Genomic DNA, 15,619 nt, shown 5'->3' on the forward strand with positions numbered 1-15,619 from the left:
GACTCTTCCAGAGTGCGAGGCGGGAATCGAACCCGCAAGCCGAAGGAGTGGGTCCAAAGCCTACGCTTTAGCCCCCACGACCATCGTCCCACTTTGAAATTTTAATCTTTTCTTGGAAAATTTATTTTATATGCTTAAAAACTTATTTCTCGATCTGAGCATAAACTATTCTATTTTTGGTTAGAATATTATCTTCTTTAAATTAAAAATTTGTCTTTTTTGGTAGAATATAAACTTTTTCGGTTGAAAAGTTAACTATTAGTTTTAAAATTCCATTAAAAATTTAATATTTGATTTAAAATTCATTTATTTTGTTAAAAATTAATATTTTTTGGTAGAAAATTAAACTTTTTGTTTGACAATTCATTTTTTTGGTTGAAAAGTAGTTTTTTTATAGGCATTTAATTTTTTTTTAATTCATCTCTTTTGTAGAAAATTGAACTATTTCATTGAAAATTAAATTTATTTGGTTAAAAAATAATTTCTCTAGCATGAAGTTAAACTATTTTATTTTTTGTTGAAAATTTATCTTCTTTACTTGAAAATTCTTTTTTTTTTGTCGAAAATGAATTATTTTAACTAAAAATTAAATGTTATTTTATCCAGTTCTATAAACCACATAAATGTACAATTTTTCTGAAAAAAGAATAAATAAATTTTGAGATAAATCTCAAAACTAGAAAGCTTTCCAATTTCTGAAAACAGAAAAATTTCAAATTTCAAATTACAAATTCAAAATTCAATGTTTTTTCACCTGGAAAGACATTTTCATTCACAGAAGGCCTCAAAATATCAGGATTCATTCCCAAAAATTGAACATCGGGATTTTTGAGATAAGTCGCTGCTTGGACCAATTTTGAGTAACTAAAATATTCATCAAATCCAACCAAAACGGCACCAACTTCCGGATCTGGTGTGAATTTTGTTACAACTTCCAAAGCATCTCCTGTCAGCGGATCCGGCTGAAAAAATATTTATATTTATTAAATTCGAATTAATAATTAAAAAATTAGTTTAGCTTCTAGAGATGTTTAGCGAGGAAAAATAAATTTTCAGATCTAATTTTTTTAATCCTGACAAGGTATTTATTTAAAAAATTAAATCAAAGAGTGATAATTAGATTAGAAAAATGTTACTTACTCCAGATCCACAATGTTTAATTCCTACAGCATCTAATTCTTTAGCCATTCCGGTATTACCAACGATGTATACTTTCTTATTGAAACCTTTTTCTTTCAGGTACATTGCCCCCAAAAAAGATGTACAGACCACTTCATCCTGCCGAAATTATTTTATTTCATTTCTTTCACATTCTTTTTAAACTTATGGATAAATTGGCAATTTATTTCGAGGCAGCTCAAATTCTTTGGAATATTCCTAATTTTAAATGAAGCAAATGGAATAGTTTCAAATTTAAGAAATAAAAAAATTACAAAATTTGTTAGTTGCAATTTTATTTGCCTTTTTTTATAATAAAATAGGGGGAAAAATTATTTTGAATCCAAGTAATGTATAGGTATCAATATATTGCATTTTCAACAAAATAGATGAAATTTCAACTAAAAAATAATTAATTTTCTCCCAAAAAATTTGAATTTTTTCGAACTTTAAACCCGAAAAAATTATTTTTCAACCAATTTATGTAATTTTCAACAAAAAAGTTAAATTTAGACCAAATAGTTGAACTTTCAAATGAAAAACATCAACTTCAACCAAATAGTCGAATTTTTAATCTAAATTATAGATTTTTAAACAGGAGTAGAATAGTTACATTTTTAGTTGCAAAAGTTAATTTTCAAACAAACAAAAAATTATTTTAAAACGAAAGAAATGCAATTTTTTAATAAAAGAGGTCAACTTCAACCAATTAGTTGAAATATCAATTAAAAAAGATAAATTCTTAATCAAAAATGGAATACGTAAATTTAGAAAAACGCATTTTCAAAAAAATTAATTAGTTTTCGACGAGAAAATATTACTTTTCAATAAACTAGTTGAGATTTCACCCAAATAATTGCATTTTAAACTTAAAAATATAAATTTCAACCATATAGTTTTATTTTCAACTAAAAAAATGATTTTTAAACAGAAATTACATCATTCAATTTTTAGTTGCAAAAGTAAATTAAAAAAAAAAAATTTGAAAGCAAAAGGAAAATTTTTACTAAAAGAGGTCAACTTCAACCAATTAATTGAATTTTCAATTGAAAAGATAAATTTTTAATCAAAACTAGAATAGAAAAATTATGGATTTTTAACAAATTTTTAAGTGAAAAACATCAATATTTAAGCAACAATGGAATAGTTCAATTTTGAAAAACGAATTTTCAACTAAATTAATTAATCTTCGACCAAAAAATATCACTTTTTTAAACAAATTTGAATTTTCAATAAAATAATTATTTTTTCAACAAAATATATAAGTTTTAACCTAAATAATTAAATTTTCAATTTATAAAAATACATTTTTAAACAGAAATGGCATAATTCAATTTTCAGTTGCAGAAGTCAATTTAAAGAAAAAATTATTTTCAAACCATAGAAATGAAATTTTTACTAAAAGAGGTATATTTCAGCCAAGGAATTAAATTTTCAATTAAAAAAGATGCATTTTTAACCAAAAATGGTATAGTTAAATTTGCAAAAATCACTTTTCAGCCAAATAAATTAATTTTTGAACAAAAAATATGACTTTTTAACAAAATAATTGGATTTTTAAAAAATAGTTCAGTTTTTAACCATAAACGGTTGAATTTTCAAAAACATTGATAAATTTTCAACAAACAAAAAAATTAAATTTAGACCAAAAGTTCAAACTTTCAAACACAATTGATAAATTTGGCAATTAATTTTTTTTCAAAAAGACCAATTTTCAACCAAAAAAGATGACTTTCAACCAAATAGTTAGATTTTCAACAATAAATAATTATTAAACAAATAGTTGTATTTTCAACAAAATAGTTGAGTTTTTAACATTTAACAAATATAGTTGAATTTTCAACAAAAAACTCAATGTCCAACAAAATAGTTGTGTTTTTAACCAAATAGTTAAATTTTTAAGTAAAAATGTCAATTTTCAACCAACAATGGAATCGTTAAGTTTTAAGATAAAAAGAATTAATTTGCAATACAACAGGAAGGAATTTTCCATCAAAGAAATGAATTATACCAAAAGAGATAATTTTTTAAACAAAAAAATGACTCCTCAATGAGAATTGAATGTTTAACCAAGAAAGATTTTTTATTCAAGAAAGAAAAAAAATTTAACGAAATTGTTAGTTTTTCAAGCAACAGTGTCGAATTTTTCCAAAATAGGTAAATTTTCAACGAAACGATCAATTTTCAACCAAAAATGGAATAGTTCAATTTTGAGTTGAAAAAATTGATTTTTAACAAAAAATTTTTTTTAACAAAATAGCTTCATTTAAAAAATAAATAAAATTATTACTTGAGAAATTGAAACTAATTAATTGAATTTTCAAATACATAAAATAATTTTCTATAAACAAAATACGAATTTTTACCAAAATACATGAATTGTCAACCTATAATGGAATTATTGAATTTTCAGTTAAAGGAATTAATCTTCATTTAAAAACTACTTCTCAACTAAATACTTTAATCTTCAACCAATAAAATGAATATTTAATCAATGTTAACCAAGTAGTTGAATTTTGAATGAAAGAAGATCAATAATTCTCAATGGAAAATTTAATAATTGAATTTTTAAATATAAAGCGCCATTTTTCAACAAAAAGTAGAATAATTCAATTTTTAATAACAAAAAATTATTTTTAACCAAAAAAAACTATGTTTAAACAAAAAATTCAAACCTTCAACCAATAAAATGATTCTTTAAGAAAGTAGTGTATTATTATTAGCGATTATTTATGTAAATATTTAAATAAATTTAGTTGAAAATTTAACTATTTCGTTGAAAATGCATATATTTTGCTTTAAATTTGTATTTTTTGGTAAAAATGAAGCTATTGGCGTAAAAATAATTTTTTTTTTGGTTCTAGAATCATTATTTTAGTTGCAAATAAATTTCTTTGCTTAAAAATGTTTTTGGTAGAAAATTAATCTTTTTTGTGGAAAATTGATCTCTTTGATTGAAAAATAGTTGATTTAAAATTAATTTTTTAAATGAAAATTTAACTATTCTATTTTTTGTTGGAAATTTCTATTTTTTATAGAAATGTAATATTCTTGGTAGAAAATTCATCTATTTCTCTTGAAAAGTTAATTCTTTTTTTAATTCATCTATTTCGTTGAAAAATTGTCTTTTTTGAGTAGAAAATTCAACTGTTCGGTTAAAAATTAATTTTTTGTTTGGTTAAAGAATTATTATTTTAGTTGAAAATTAATATTTTGCTTACATATTTAACTATTTTGTTAAAATTTTGTTTAATTTTGTTCAAACTGAATTTTTTAACTGAAAATTTAAATATTCCATGTTCGATTTAACATTTATCTGCTTTACATGTAAATTCAGCTATTTGGTTGAAAAATTCTGTTGAAAATTTGCCTTTTGTGACAGAACAGTTTGAATTCTTTTTGAAATTTTCTAAAAGCCTTTTTAAAGTTGTATGAAATCTTCGAAATCTGGTGCGCTGTACCCTTCTTGAAATCTTTAGAACTCTTGTATTCTTTTTCAATTTTATAAAATTTTTATGTTATCTGTGAAATAATTGTAAAATATTTCTGAAATCTTTTGTATTCATTTGAAGTCATACAAATATTCTTAATCTGTGTAAAATATTTTCAAATCCTAGAAATCTGATTTACTAAAAGCCTTTTTAAATCTTTTAAATCCTTACAATATTTGCGAAAGTGTTTTTAACGCTTTTTTAAATCTTTTGAAATATTTTAAAACTTGTCTAAAATGAAATCTTCGAAATGCTTTAAATCTTTGGAAGCTTGCGCACTGCATTATTTCTGAAATCTTTGGAATTCTTGTATTTTTTTTAAATCTGTATAAAAATTTTAATGAAATTTTTGAAATTGTTGTGAAATATTTGAACTCTGGTGCATGCGCCTTTTTTAAATATTTAAAATCTATTAAATCTTTGAGCAATATTTAAAATTATCTTAAATATTTTAGAATTGTTTTAATATTTTGAAACCTTTTGGAATCTTTAGAAATATTTTTCAATCTTTTTTAACTCAAAAACCGAGTGATGAAACTTTTTCAAAATCAGTTATATCGCCACTGTTAATTCTAATTTTTAAACTAAATTAACATCAACATGTTCAATTAAAATTTTTTATAATTTATAAATTAAATTTTACAAGAAAAATGTATACTTTAACACTCTATATTAGCAATTTACAAATTAAAAACGTATAGAATTTTTGACAATATTAATGTATGGTCATTGCAATTTATTGAATAATTGATAAAGTCTACAGAAACTTCCTAGAAATCTCTTTATTTATTCTGTTATGAGTAAAAAATAAATTATATCTTAATAAATAAAAAACGTTTCAGTAGCAAGATTTCTTCTAAACGAGAGGTTTCTTTCATGGTAGACCAAACGATTTAAATGACGTTTCGCATTAAAATAAAATAACTGTTTTAAAACAAAAAAATTTAATTCATGGTTCTTGTAAAAAATTCATGGGTATTTCCAGGATTTCAAGGTCATCAAGAACGCTGAAAACTCTTCAGAATATTAATCTTCACGATGAGAAATTTACTTTTTTGGTCAAAAATTAATTTCTTTGGTTGAAAATTTAACTATTAGAATATAGTTCCTTTACAAATTCAAGATTTGTTTAAAAATTCATGTATTTTTTCAAAAATTAATCTGTGCTGTTGAAAATGGACTTCTTTGGTTGAAAACTGAATAATTAGGTTAAAATTCCTTTAAAAATTCATGCATTTTGATGAAAAATAATCTTTTTTTGGTAGAAAATTTATCTTTTTGATTGAAAAAATGCATTTGGTTAAAAATTTAACAATTAAGTTTAAATTCCTTTAAAATTTTTTTAATTTGGTTAAAAATTCATGTATTTTATTCAAAATTAATCCTTTTTGTTGAAAATGAATTTCTTTAGTTTAAAATTTAACAATTATGTTAAAATTCGTTTGAAAATTAATCTTTTTGTTTGAAAATTGATTTCTTTCGTTGAAAATGACAATATTAGGTTAAAATGCCTTTAAAAATCCAAAATTGGATTAAAACCTCATGTGTTTTGTTAAAAATTAATCTTTTTTGAAAGAAAAGAAATATTTTTGATTGAAAAATCATTTTTTTGGTTGAAAGTTTAACAATTAGGTTCAAATTCGTTTAAAATTTTTTAATTAGGTCAAAAATTCATGTATTTTATTAAAAATTAATCTTTTCTTTTAAAAATGCATTTTTTTGGTTGGCAATTTAACAATTAGGTTTAAATTCCTTTAAAAAAGTCATTCCGAGAATTGAAGCCGCGCCGTACGTAGGTATAAGAGGAACTGCGCGGGGTCAGCGAGCAGTCAAGCGTGAACAAACAAAAGCAGAGCGGGCTACAGTGAGTTAATTCACACTCAAGGTCATCCCCAAAATCGGCGGTATAAAAGAGTTTCACTGTATTTATAATTTAGGTTAAAATTCTTTTAAAAATTCAAAATTTGGTTAAAAGTTCATTTCATTCATTCAAAAACAATCGTTTTGGTTAAAAATGCATTTCTTTAGTTGAAAAATTAAGAATTAGGTTAAAGTTCGTTTAAAAATATGGTTAAAAATTCATGTATTTTGTTAAAAATTAATATTTTTGTTCAAAAAATTATTTCTTTGGTTGAAAGTTTAACAATTAGATTAAAATTTGTTTTAAAATTTTTAATTTGGTCCAGAATTCATGTATTTTATTAAAAATTAACATTTTCTGTTGAAAATGCATTTTTTGTTTGAGAATTTAACAATTAGGTTAAAATTCTTTCAAAAATTCAAAATTTGGTTAAAAGTTCATTTAATTAATTCAAAAATAATCGTTTTTGTTGAAAATTCATTTCTTCAGCTGAAAATTTAAAAATTAGTTTAAAATTCGTTTTAAAATATGGTCAAAAACTCATGTATTTTGTTCAAAATTAATATTTTTGGTTGAAAAATCATTTCTTTGCTTGAAAGTTTAACAATTAGATTTAAATTCGTTAAAAAAATTTATTTCGTTAAAAATTCAGGTATTTTATTAAAAATTAATATTTTTTATTGAAGAAGCATTTTTTGGTTGACAATTTAAGAATTAGGTTAAAATTATTTTAAAAATTCATATATTTCGTTAAACCATCATTTTTTTTGTAGCAAATTAATCTTTCTGGTTGAAAAATAATTTATTTGGTTGAAAGTGTAACAATTAGGTTAAAATTTCTTGAAAATGCAAAATTTGATTAAAAATTCATGTATTTTGTTATAAATTAATGTTTTGGCAGAAAATTAATCTTCAGTTCTTTTATTTACCCATGGTTAAATATTTATAAATTAGGTTAAAATTCTTTTAAAAAATCAAAATTATATTAAAAACTCATGTGTTTTGTCAAAAATTAATCTTTTTTGGTAGCAAATAAATATTTTTATTTGAAAAAAAGATTATCTGTTTGAAAGTTTAACAATTAGGTTTAAATTCATTTTAAAATTCAAAGCTTGGTTAAAAATGTATATATTATTTTACAAATTAATCTTTTTTGTTAAAAATGCATTTCTTTAGTTAAATATTTAACAATTAGAATAAAATTTTTTTAAACATTCAAAATTTGGCTAAAATTATTTTTTTGGTGAAAAATTAATCTTGATTTTTTGAAAATTCATTTTTTTGGTTAAAAGGATATAAATTAGATTGAAATGACTCTAAACATTGAAAACTCGGTTAAAAATGCATGTATATTGTTAAAAATTACTCTTTATAGTCAGGAAATTAATCTTTTTGATAAAAAATAATTTCTTTGTTTAAAAATTAAACTCTTAGGTTAAGATTCCTTTAAAAATTTTTAATTTGGTAAAAAACCATGTATTTTATCAAAAATTGATCTTTTTACTTGAAAATTCATTTCTTTGATTTAAAAAAATTTATTGAAAATTAATTTCTTTACTGAGAATATAACTATTCTATTTTTTGTAAAAATTTATGTTTTTGATCAACATTTAATCTTCCTGGTAGAAAATTCAACTATTTTGTTGAAAATTCATCTATTGTGTTGAAATCGTTTCTTTTCTTTTTTTTTTTTTTTTTGTAGAAAATTCATCTTTTGGGTTGAGAATTCAACTATTCGGTTACAAATTCATTTTTTTTTTTTTTTTATTCAAGATTCATTATTTTAGTTAAAAATTAATTTCTTTGCTCAGAAATTGAACTATTCTGTTGAAAAAATCTTTTTTTCTCAATAATATTTTTAACTGAAAATACAGCTATTTCAGTTTTGTTATAAAATTGATCTTTCTTATTTAAAAATTCCCTCCTCGTTTCTTCGCGGCTGAAAATTCAATTATTTTGAGAAAAAATGCATATTTTTGTGTTATAATTGCAACATTTTTGACAAAGATTTCTCTTTTGGGTTTGAAAATGAGTCTATTTTTATTAAAGGATTCAAATAATTTGTTGAAAATTCGTATTTATTCATTCCAACTGTTTTTCATTGAAAATTAAAATATTTTGTTCTTGAAATATCAACTATTCCACTTTTTGTTAAGAATTCCTTTTTTATCGAAAATTCATCACTTTGGTTGAAAATAAATTATCGTAACAAAAATGTCATTCTTTCGTTTTTTACTCAAAATTGATATTTTTAAGTCAGCTTGGGGTTTCAAAAATAATTATTTCAATTTAAATAATGCAAATACAAATAAAAATTTTAATTCTGCGTAATATGCTTGGTTTTGATTAAATAATAAAGTTTTACATTAATAAATATTACGAATTTGCTTTTCAAATTACCAAAAAAATTTGTATTTTTTTGTTGTATTTTATCACTTCAGTTCACATTTAAGCAAAAAATGAGAAAAAGGGGAACTTTCTTGAAAACAGGTAAAAACTGTGAATGAAAAATTAAAAATTGAAAGATTTAAAATAATTTTCTTGTCTCTTACCAACGTGGCCTCGTAATTAAGGCTGTTACACTTCGTAACGAAATCGGTTCTCGTTTTTCCATTATTATTCGTCACATAGAAAAACCTCTTCCCTTTTTCTTTCAACTTGCTGACAGCTTTTGGTGATCCTTCAATCACTTTCGTTTCTCTCCATAGAACTCCTAGTAAAATAAAAGAAAATTTCGAATGGAGAAACAATTAGAACACGCTTTTCAATTCAAAATTTTCTAAAAGGCAAAAATCGAAATTTAGAAAAAGAAATGATTTGCACAAGATATGAGTCACAAAGAAAATAAATAAAAATCAATCACAAGTCGAAAACAATTTTTTATCAAATATTTGAATTTTGAACCAAAAAAAAATTATTTCTCAACGAAAAATTCAGTAGTTAATATTTCAGCCAAAAAAGTTTTTATTTTCAAATCAAGAACAGACGAATTTTTAACACAACACTGGAATCATTAACGCAAATAAATTAATGTTTTACGAAACAGTTATATTTCTAATGAAAAACATAAAATTTCTACAAAAGAGATGACTTTTTAAACAAAAAGGTAGAATTCTCAAGGAGTGTCGATTTCAAACAAAAAAGTTAATTTTTAACCAACAAAATGAGTATTTAACAAATTAAAATTAATTAGTTGAATTTCCATACACAAAAATTGATTTTTTTACTAAAAAATAAGAATTTTTAACAAAATATAAAAAGAAAAACGAATTTTCAACCAATTAGTTTCATTTTCAAACAAAAAGGATTCTCAATAGAAAATTGAATACTGGAATATTCAAAAAAATGGGTTAATATTAAACTTAGATTAGTTCAATTTCTAATTAAATAAAATTAATTTTCAAAAAAAAAAGAAAAAATTTAACAAAATAGTTAAGTTCTAACGAAAAAAAAGAATATTTAATCAGTTTAAGCTAATTATTTAAATTTCGTTAAACTCGAAAATTAATTTTCTACCAAAAAAGACGATCTTTTTAGCAAGATAAATAAACTTTTAACTAAATAGTTGAATTTACGACTAAGATTGATCAAATTTGAACCAACTAGTGGAATTAATAATAAAAAACATAAATTCTCAATAGAAAATTTAACACTGGAATTTTCAATTAAAAAAAGGTCAATATTAAACCAAAATTAGAATAGTTAAACTTTTAATTAAAGAAAATTCATTTTTAAAAATGCAACAAAATATTTAAATTTTCCAATAATAGTGGAACCGTTAAATTTTGAGTTGAAATAATTGTTTTTCAAACAAACAAATAGAAAAAAAATTTTAATACATGAATTTTCAACCGAAAAGGATGAATTCTCAATGAAAATTTTAATACTGGAACTTTCAACTAAAAAGAATTAATTTTTAAACAAAAGTTAAAATTTTTAAAGACAGCAAAAATGATTTTGAACAAAATGGGTCTATTTCAAATAAATAAAATTATTATTTAACAATTTTGAACTAATTAATTGAATTTTTACAAGCATAAAAATGAATGATCTACCAAAATAGACGAATTTCTAACAAAGCAGTTGAATTTTCGACTGAAATCAATCAATTTTTAACCAAATACTTGAATTTTCAAATATAAACTATCAATTTTTAACCCATAATAGAATCTTCAAGCTTTCTGGAAAAAAATATGTTAAAAATTCTTTTTTAACCAATTAGTTAAATTTTCAATAAAAAATATGAATTCTCAACGAAAAATATGATAGTAGAATTTTCAACTCAAATTATTAACTTTCAACTAAAAGTAGAATAGTTAAATTTTCAACGAAAATTTAATTTAAACAAAATAATTAATAATAAAATAATTCAATTAAAAAAAAGTTAATTTTCAACCAACAAAATGAATATTTAACGAATTAAAATTAATTAGTTGAATTTCCAAACACAAAAATAGATATTTCACCAAAAAATAAGAACTTTAAAAAATACATGAATTTTAAACAAAATAGTTGATTTTTCAACCAATAATCAAATCTTAATGTTTTCAGTTAATTAAATTATTCTTTAAACAAACAAAAAGAATAACGAATTTTGAAATAACTAGTTCAAATTTTCGAATAAAATCGATAAAATTTCAACCAATAAGTTTATTAAAAAAAAAGAATTCTCAATAGATAATCGAATACTAGAATTTAAAAATATAATGGGTTAATATTAAACTAAAATTAGAATAATCAAATTTTTAATTTTATAAAATTGAATTTTACACCAAATAGTTGAATTTCGACTAAAATCGATCAATTTTCAATAAAATAGTTGAATTTTCCACTAAAAGCGATCAATTTTCAACCAGTAACGGAATGGTAAAGTTCTCAGTAAAATTATTTTTTAAACAAACTTAAAACGAATTTTGAACCAACTAGTTAAATTTTCGAATAAAATCAATCAAATATCAACCAAGCAGTCGCATTTTCAACCAAAAAAGATGAATCCTTAATAGAAAATTTAACACTGGTATTTTCAATTAAAAGGGTTTAAATGCAACAAAAATTATAATTGTGACATTTTAATTAAAGGAAATTTATATTAAACACAACAACAAAATTGCAACAAAATAGTTAAATTTTCAAGGCATATAATAAATACTTCATCAATTTTAGCTAATTAATTAAATTTTGTCAAACACGAAAATTAAGTTTCTACCAAAAAGACAAATTTTCAACAAAACATATTACTTTTCAACTAAAGAGTTGACTTTTCGACTAAAATCGATCAAATTTATACCAAGTAGTTAATTTTTAAACAAAAAGTAAATAAATTCACAATGCAAAATTGAATACTGGAAGTTTAAACTAATAAATGATTAATTTTCGACTAAAAGTTCAATTTTTAATTTCAGAAAAAAAAACTATTCAGGAAACAATTATTTTTAACAAAATAGCTAAGTTTTCAATCAATAAAATAAATATTTAATAAATTTGAACTAATTACTTGAATTGTTTAAGACACGAAAATTAATTTTTTACTAAAAAGATGAATTTTAACTAATTAGTTTAATTTTCGACTAAAATCAATACATTTTCAACCAAATATTTGAATTTTCAACTAAAAATGATCAATTTTAACCAATAATGGATTTCAACCAACAAAATTGTTGTGTTAAGAGACGAAAAAAATATCAATCAAAATGTGGAATTTTCAAGAGAAAAAGGCGACTTTTCAACAAAACGGTTAATTTTAAACCAATAAAATGAATATTTAAGAAAAGAAAATTAATAACTTTCATTTTTAAGCACGAAAATTAGTGTTTTACCAGAAATGACAAATTTTCAATAAAATACATGAAATTCCAAACAAATAATAATTCGTTGTTAAATTTCTTTAAATTTTTCAAACAGTAAAAATAATGTTCTACCAGAGAAAATTAATTTTTAACATAATACGTAATTTTAAACCAAATAGTGGAATTTTCGACTAAATTCGGTCAATTTTCAAACAAATACTAAAATTTTCAATTAAAAGCGATTAATTTTCAACTAATAATGAAATCGTTTAATTTTCAGTAAAGAAAATTATTTTTCAACAAAGCGACCATTTAACAAAATAAATGAATTTTTAACTAACTAGTAGAATTTTCGATAAAAATCGATCAGCCTTCAACCAAGTAGTTGAATTTTAAATAAAAAGATTAATTCTCAATCAAAATTCAATAGCGGAATTTTAAACTTAAAAGGATACATTTTCAACCAAAAATAGAATCGTTAAGTTGTTAATAAAATAAGAATTAATTTTTAACAAAAATAAAATTAATTTTCAACAAAATAATTGAATATTCAACCAATAAAATGAACATTTAACAACATTAAACTAATTAATTAAATTTTTTCAAAAAAAAATATTAATGTTTTAAAAAAAAGACAAATTTAAAAAAAGTTCCCGAATTTTCAACCAAGTAGTTGAATTTTGGAATAAAATCGATTAATAATTAATTCTATCACTAAATTTTCAGTTAACAAAATTAATTGTTCAAACAAACAAAAAAAGAAGAAATATTCAACAAAATACTTTCATTTTCAACCATTAAAATGAATATTTAACCAATTTCAACCACGTTGTTTAATTTTCAAACTAAAAAAGATCAATTTTTAACCAATATTGGAATTTTTTAATTTTTATTAAAAAGAGAAATTACTTAGTTGAATTTTCGTGTAAAATCGATCAATTTTGAACCAAAAGTGGAAAAATTTAATAATTAATCAAACAAAATTCATTTTAAAAAAATGAATTTTCAACAAAATAATTAAATATTCAGCCTATAAAAGAAGCATTTAACAAAATTAAATTAATTAGATGAATTTTTTCAAACAAAAAAATTAATGTTCTCTCAAAAAGACGAATTTTTAGCCAAGCAGTTAAATTTTCGACTAAAATCTATCAATTGTTAATCAATAGTGGTATTAGTAAATTTTCAGTTAACAAAATTAATATTCAAACAAAACAAAAAATTATTAATAAAATACTTCAATCTGCAACAAATAAAATTAATGTTTAAAATTTCATCCAAGTAGTTGAATCTTCAACTAATAACGATTATTTTCAACCAATATTGGAATTTAAAAATTTTGATTAAAAAAAAATTCATTCTTAATCAAGAAAAAAACGAACTCTCAACTAAAAAGGATCAATTTTTAACCAAAAAAAAATCAGTAGTTAATTTTTTAATTGCAGAAAACTAATTTTCAACACACAAAAATTTCAACAAAGTAGTTCATTTTTCTGCCACAAAAATAATTATCTAATGAATTGAAGCTAATTATTTGATTTAAAAATAAAAGAAATAGTGACATAATTAAATTATGAGTTAGCAAAATTAATTAAACAAAAAAAAGCAACAAAACACTACAATAAAATGCATATTTAACAAATTTCAGCCATGTAGTTGATTTTTCGACTAAAAAAAATCAATTTTCAAGAAATATTTGAATTCTAAAATTTTTGGAAAAAAATCTTAAGCAAGAAAAAGCGAATTATTGAAAGAATTACTTCAATATTCGACCAATAAAATGAGTATTTAACCAACTTCAACCCAATAGCTGAATTTTTAACCAAAAAGATGAATTATTAATTAAAAATTAATTAGTGGAATCCTGAATTAAAAAGGATCAATTTTCAACCAAAAGTAGAATAGTTTAAGTTTTCATAAAAAAAATTAATTAAAAAAAAGAATTTTTAATAAAATACTTCGATCTTCAACCAATAAAATTAGTATTTAATCAATTTTAACTAAAGGTTGAATTTTCAACTAAAAATCATCAATTTTTAAGCAAAAATAAAATATTTAAATTTTTAAGAAAAAAATTAGTTTTCAACAAACAAACAAATTTTCAAGCAAGGACTTGAATTTTCGAACTAAAATTGATCAATTTTATATCAATAATAGTATCATTAATTTTCATTTAACAAAATTAATATTGTAACAACAAAAAAAGAAATTTTCAGAAAAATAATTTAATATTCAACCAGTACAATGAATATTTTACGGATTTCAATCAACTAAAAACGATACATTTTCAAACAAAAGTAGAATAATTTAATTTTTAAATAAATCAAAATTAATTTAAAAAGAAGAATTTTCAACAAAATACTTCAATATTCAAATAATAAAATGAGTATTTAACCAATTTGATCTAAGTAGTTGAATTTAAAAAAAACATGAATTCTCAATAGAAAATTTAATAGCAGAATTTTGAACTAAAAATAATAAATTTTAAACAAAAAGTAGAATAGTTGAATTTTTAATTTAAAAAAATTAATTTTCAACAAAGTACTTTAATCACATTCAATCACATATGCGAGATGAGTCAGAAAGAGAAAAAAAACGCAGCAAGAAAAATAATTTAAAAGTCAAAAAAGAGACAAAGAGAACAAAGAATCACCAACTTGATCTATATTTTATTCATGCACATTCCAACATTTAAATTTAAAAAAAAATCATTTAAAAGTTTAACAAAAAAAATATAAACACGTCCTGAATCAAACCACAAACAGGCGAATTTGAAGATTTAAATTAGTAAATTTTTATTACGAACCATCACAATCTGATAAAACGACATCGAACGACTCGAAGAAAGTTTTCAATTGTCCTTTTGTGAGAGCTTTGAGACGTTTTGCCGCCATCGCGAGAAAACCTGCGAATACGAATTTCAAAACGCGAGTAATTCCGCCTCAAAGTGTGCACTGTGAGAGTAGAATTAAAGTGCGTGATTTGGCTGAATGCCACTCATTCTCTGAGAGAAGCGACCTTGCTTATGCAAGATTATATAACTACCACGCGGGACCGTTGACTGAAGATAATTACTAATCAGTTAACTGGGAATTTAATATGTTATCCGCTCTAATGCCCCCACTTATTTTCTCATCCTTTTTCATCCAATCACGCTTTATCACGAGTAAAATTATTATAAAAAATTATTATTAATAATTGTATCCTAGTCACGACACATTTTCCTGATCACAGGCGCGAATTTGAAATACAACCTCTTCTAAAGAGCGGAGTCATCATTTCTAAAGATACGTTATTGGAACAGATTTTAGAAACTTAAGAAT

General features: G+C 22.0%; 1 protein-coding gene across 1 annotated transcript in view; it reads right to left on the minus strand.

Moving 5' to 3' along the window:
- Positions 1-15,350, minus strand: part of LOC117172331 (glycerol-3-phosphate phosphatase-like) — a 28,679-nt gene extending 13,329 nt beyond the window's left edge. Inside the window, exons 1-4 of the mRNA XM_033360132.1 lie at positions 15,103-15,350; positions 9,063-9,223; positions 1,141-1,278; positions 755-962 (exon numbers count right to left, since the gene is read on the minus strand). Coding sequence (XP_033216023.1) covers positions 755-962; positions 1,141-1,278; positions 9,063-9,223; positions 15,103-15,190 — 595 coding nt within the window. The 5' untranslated portion in view covers positions 15,191-15,350. The remainder of the gene's footprint in view (positions 1-754; positions 963-1,140; positions 1,279-9,062; positions 9,224-15,102) is intronic.
- Positions 15,351-15,619: the final 269 nt, after the last annotated feature.

This window comes from Belonocnema kinseyi, chromosome 5, assembly GCF_010883055.1.
Source record: "Belonocnema kinseyi isolate 2016_QV_RU_SX_M_011 chromosome 5, B_treatae_v1, whole genome shotgun sequence".
In the NCBI taxonomy this organism is placed as follows: Eukaryota; Metazoa; Arthropoda; class Insecta; order Hymenoptera; family Cynipidae; genus Belonocnema; species Belonocnema kinseyi.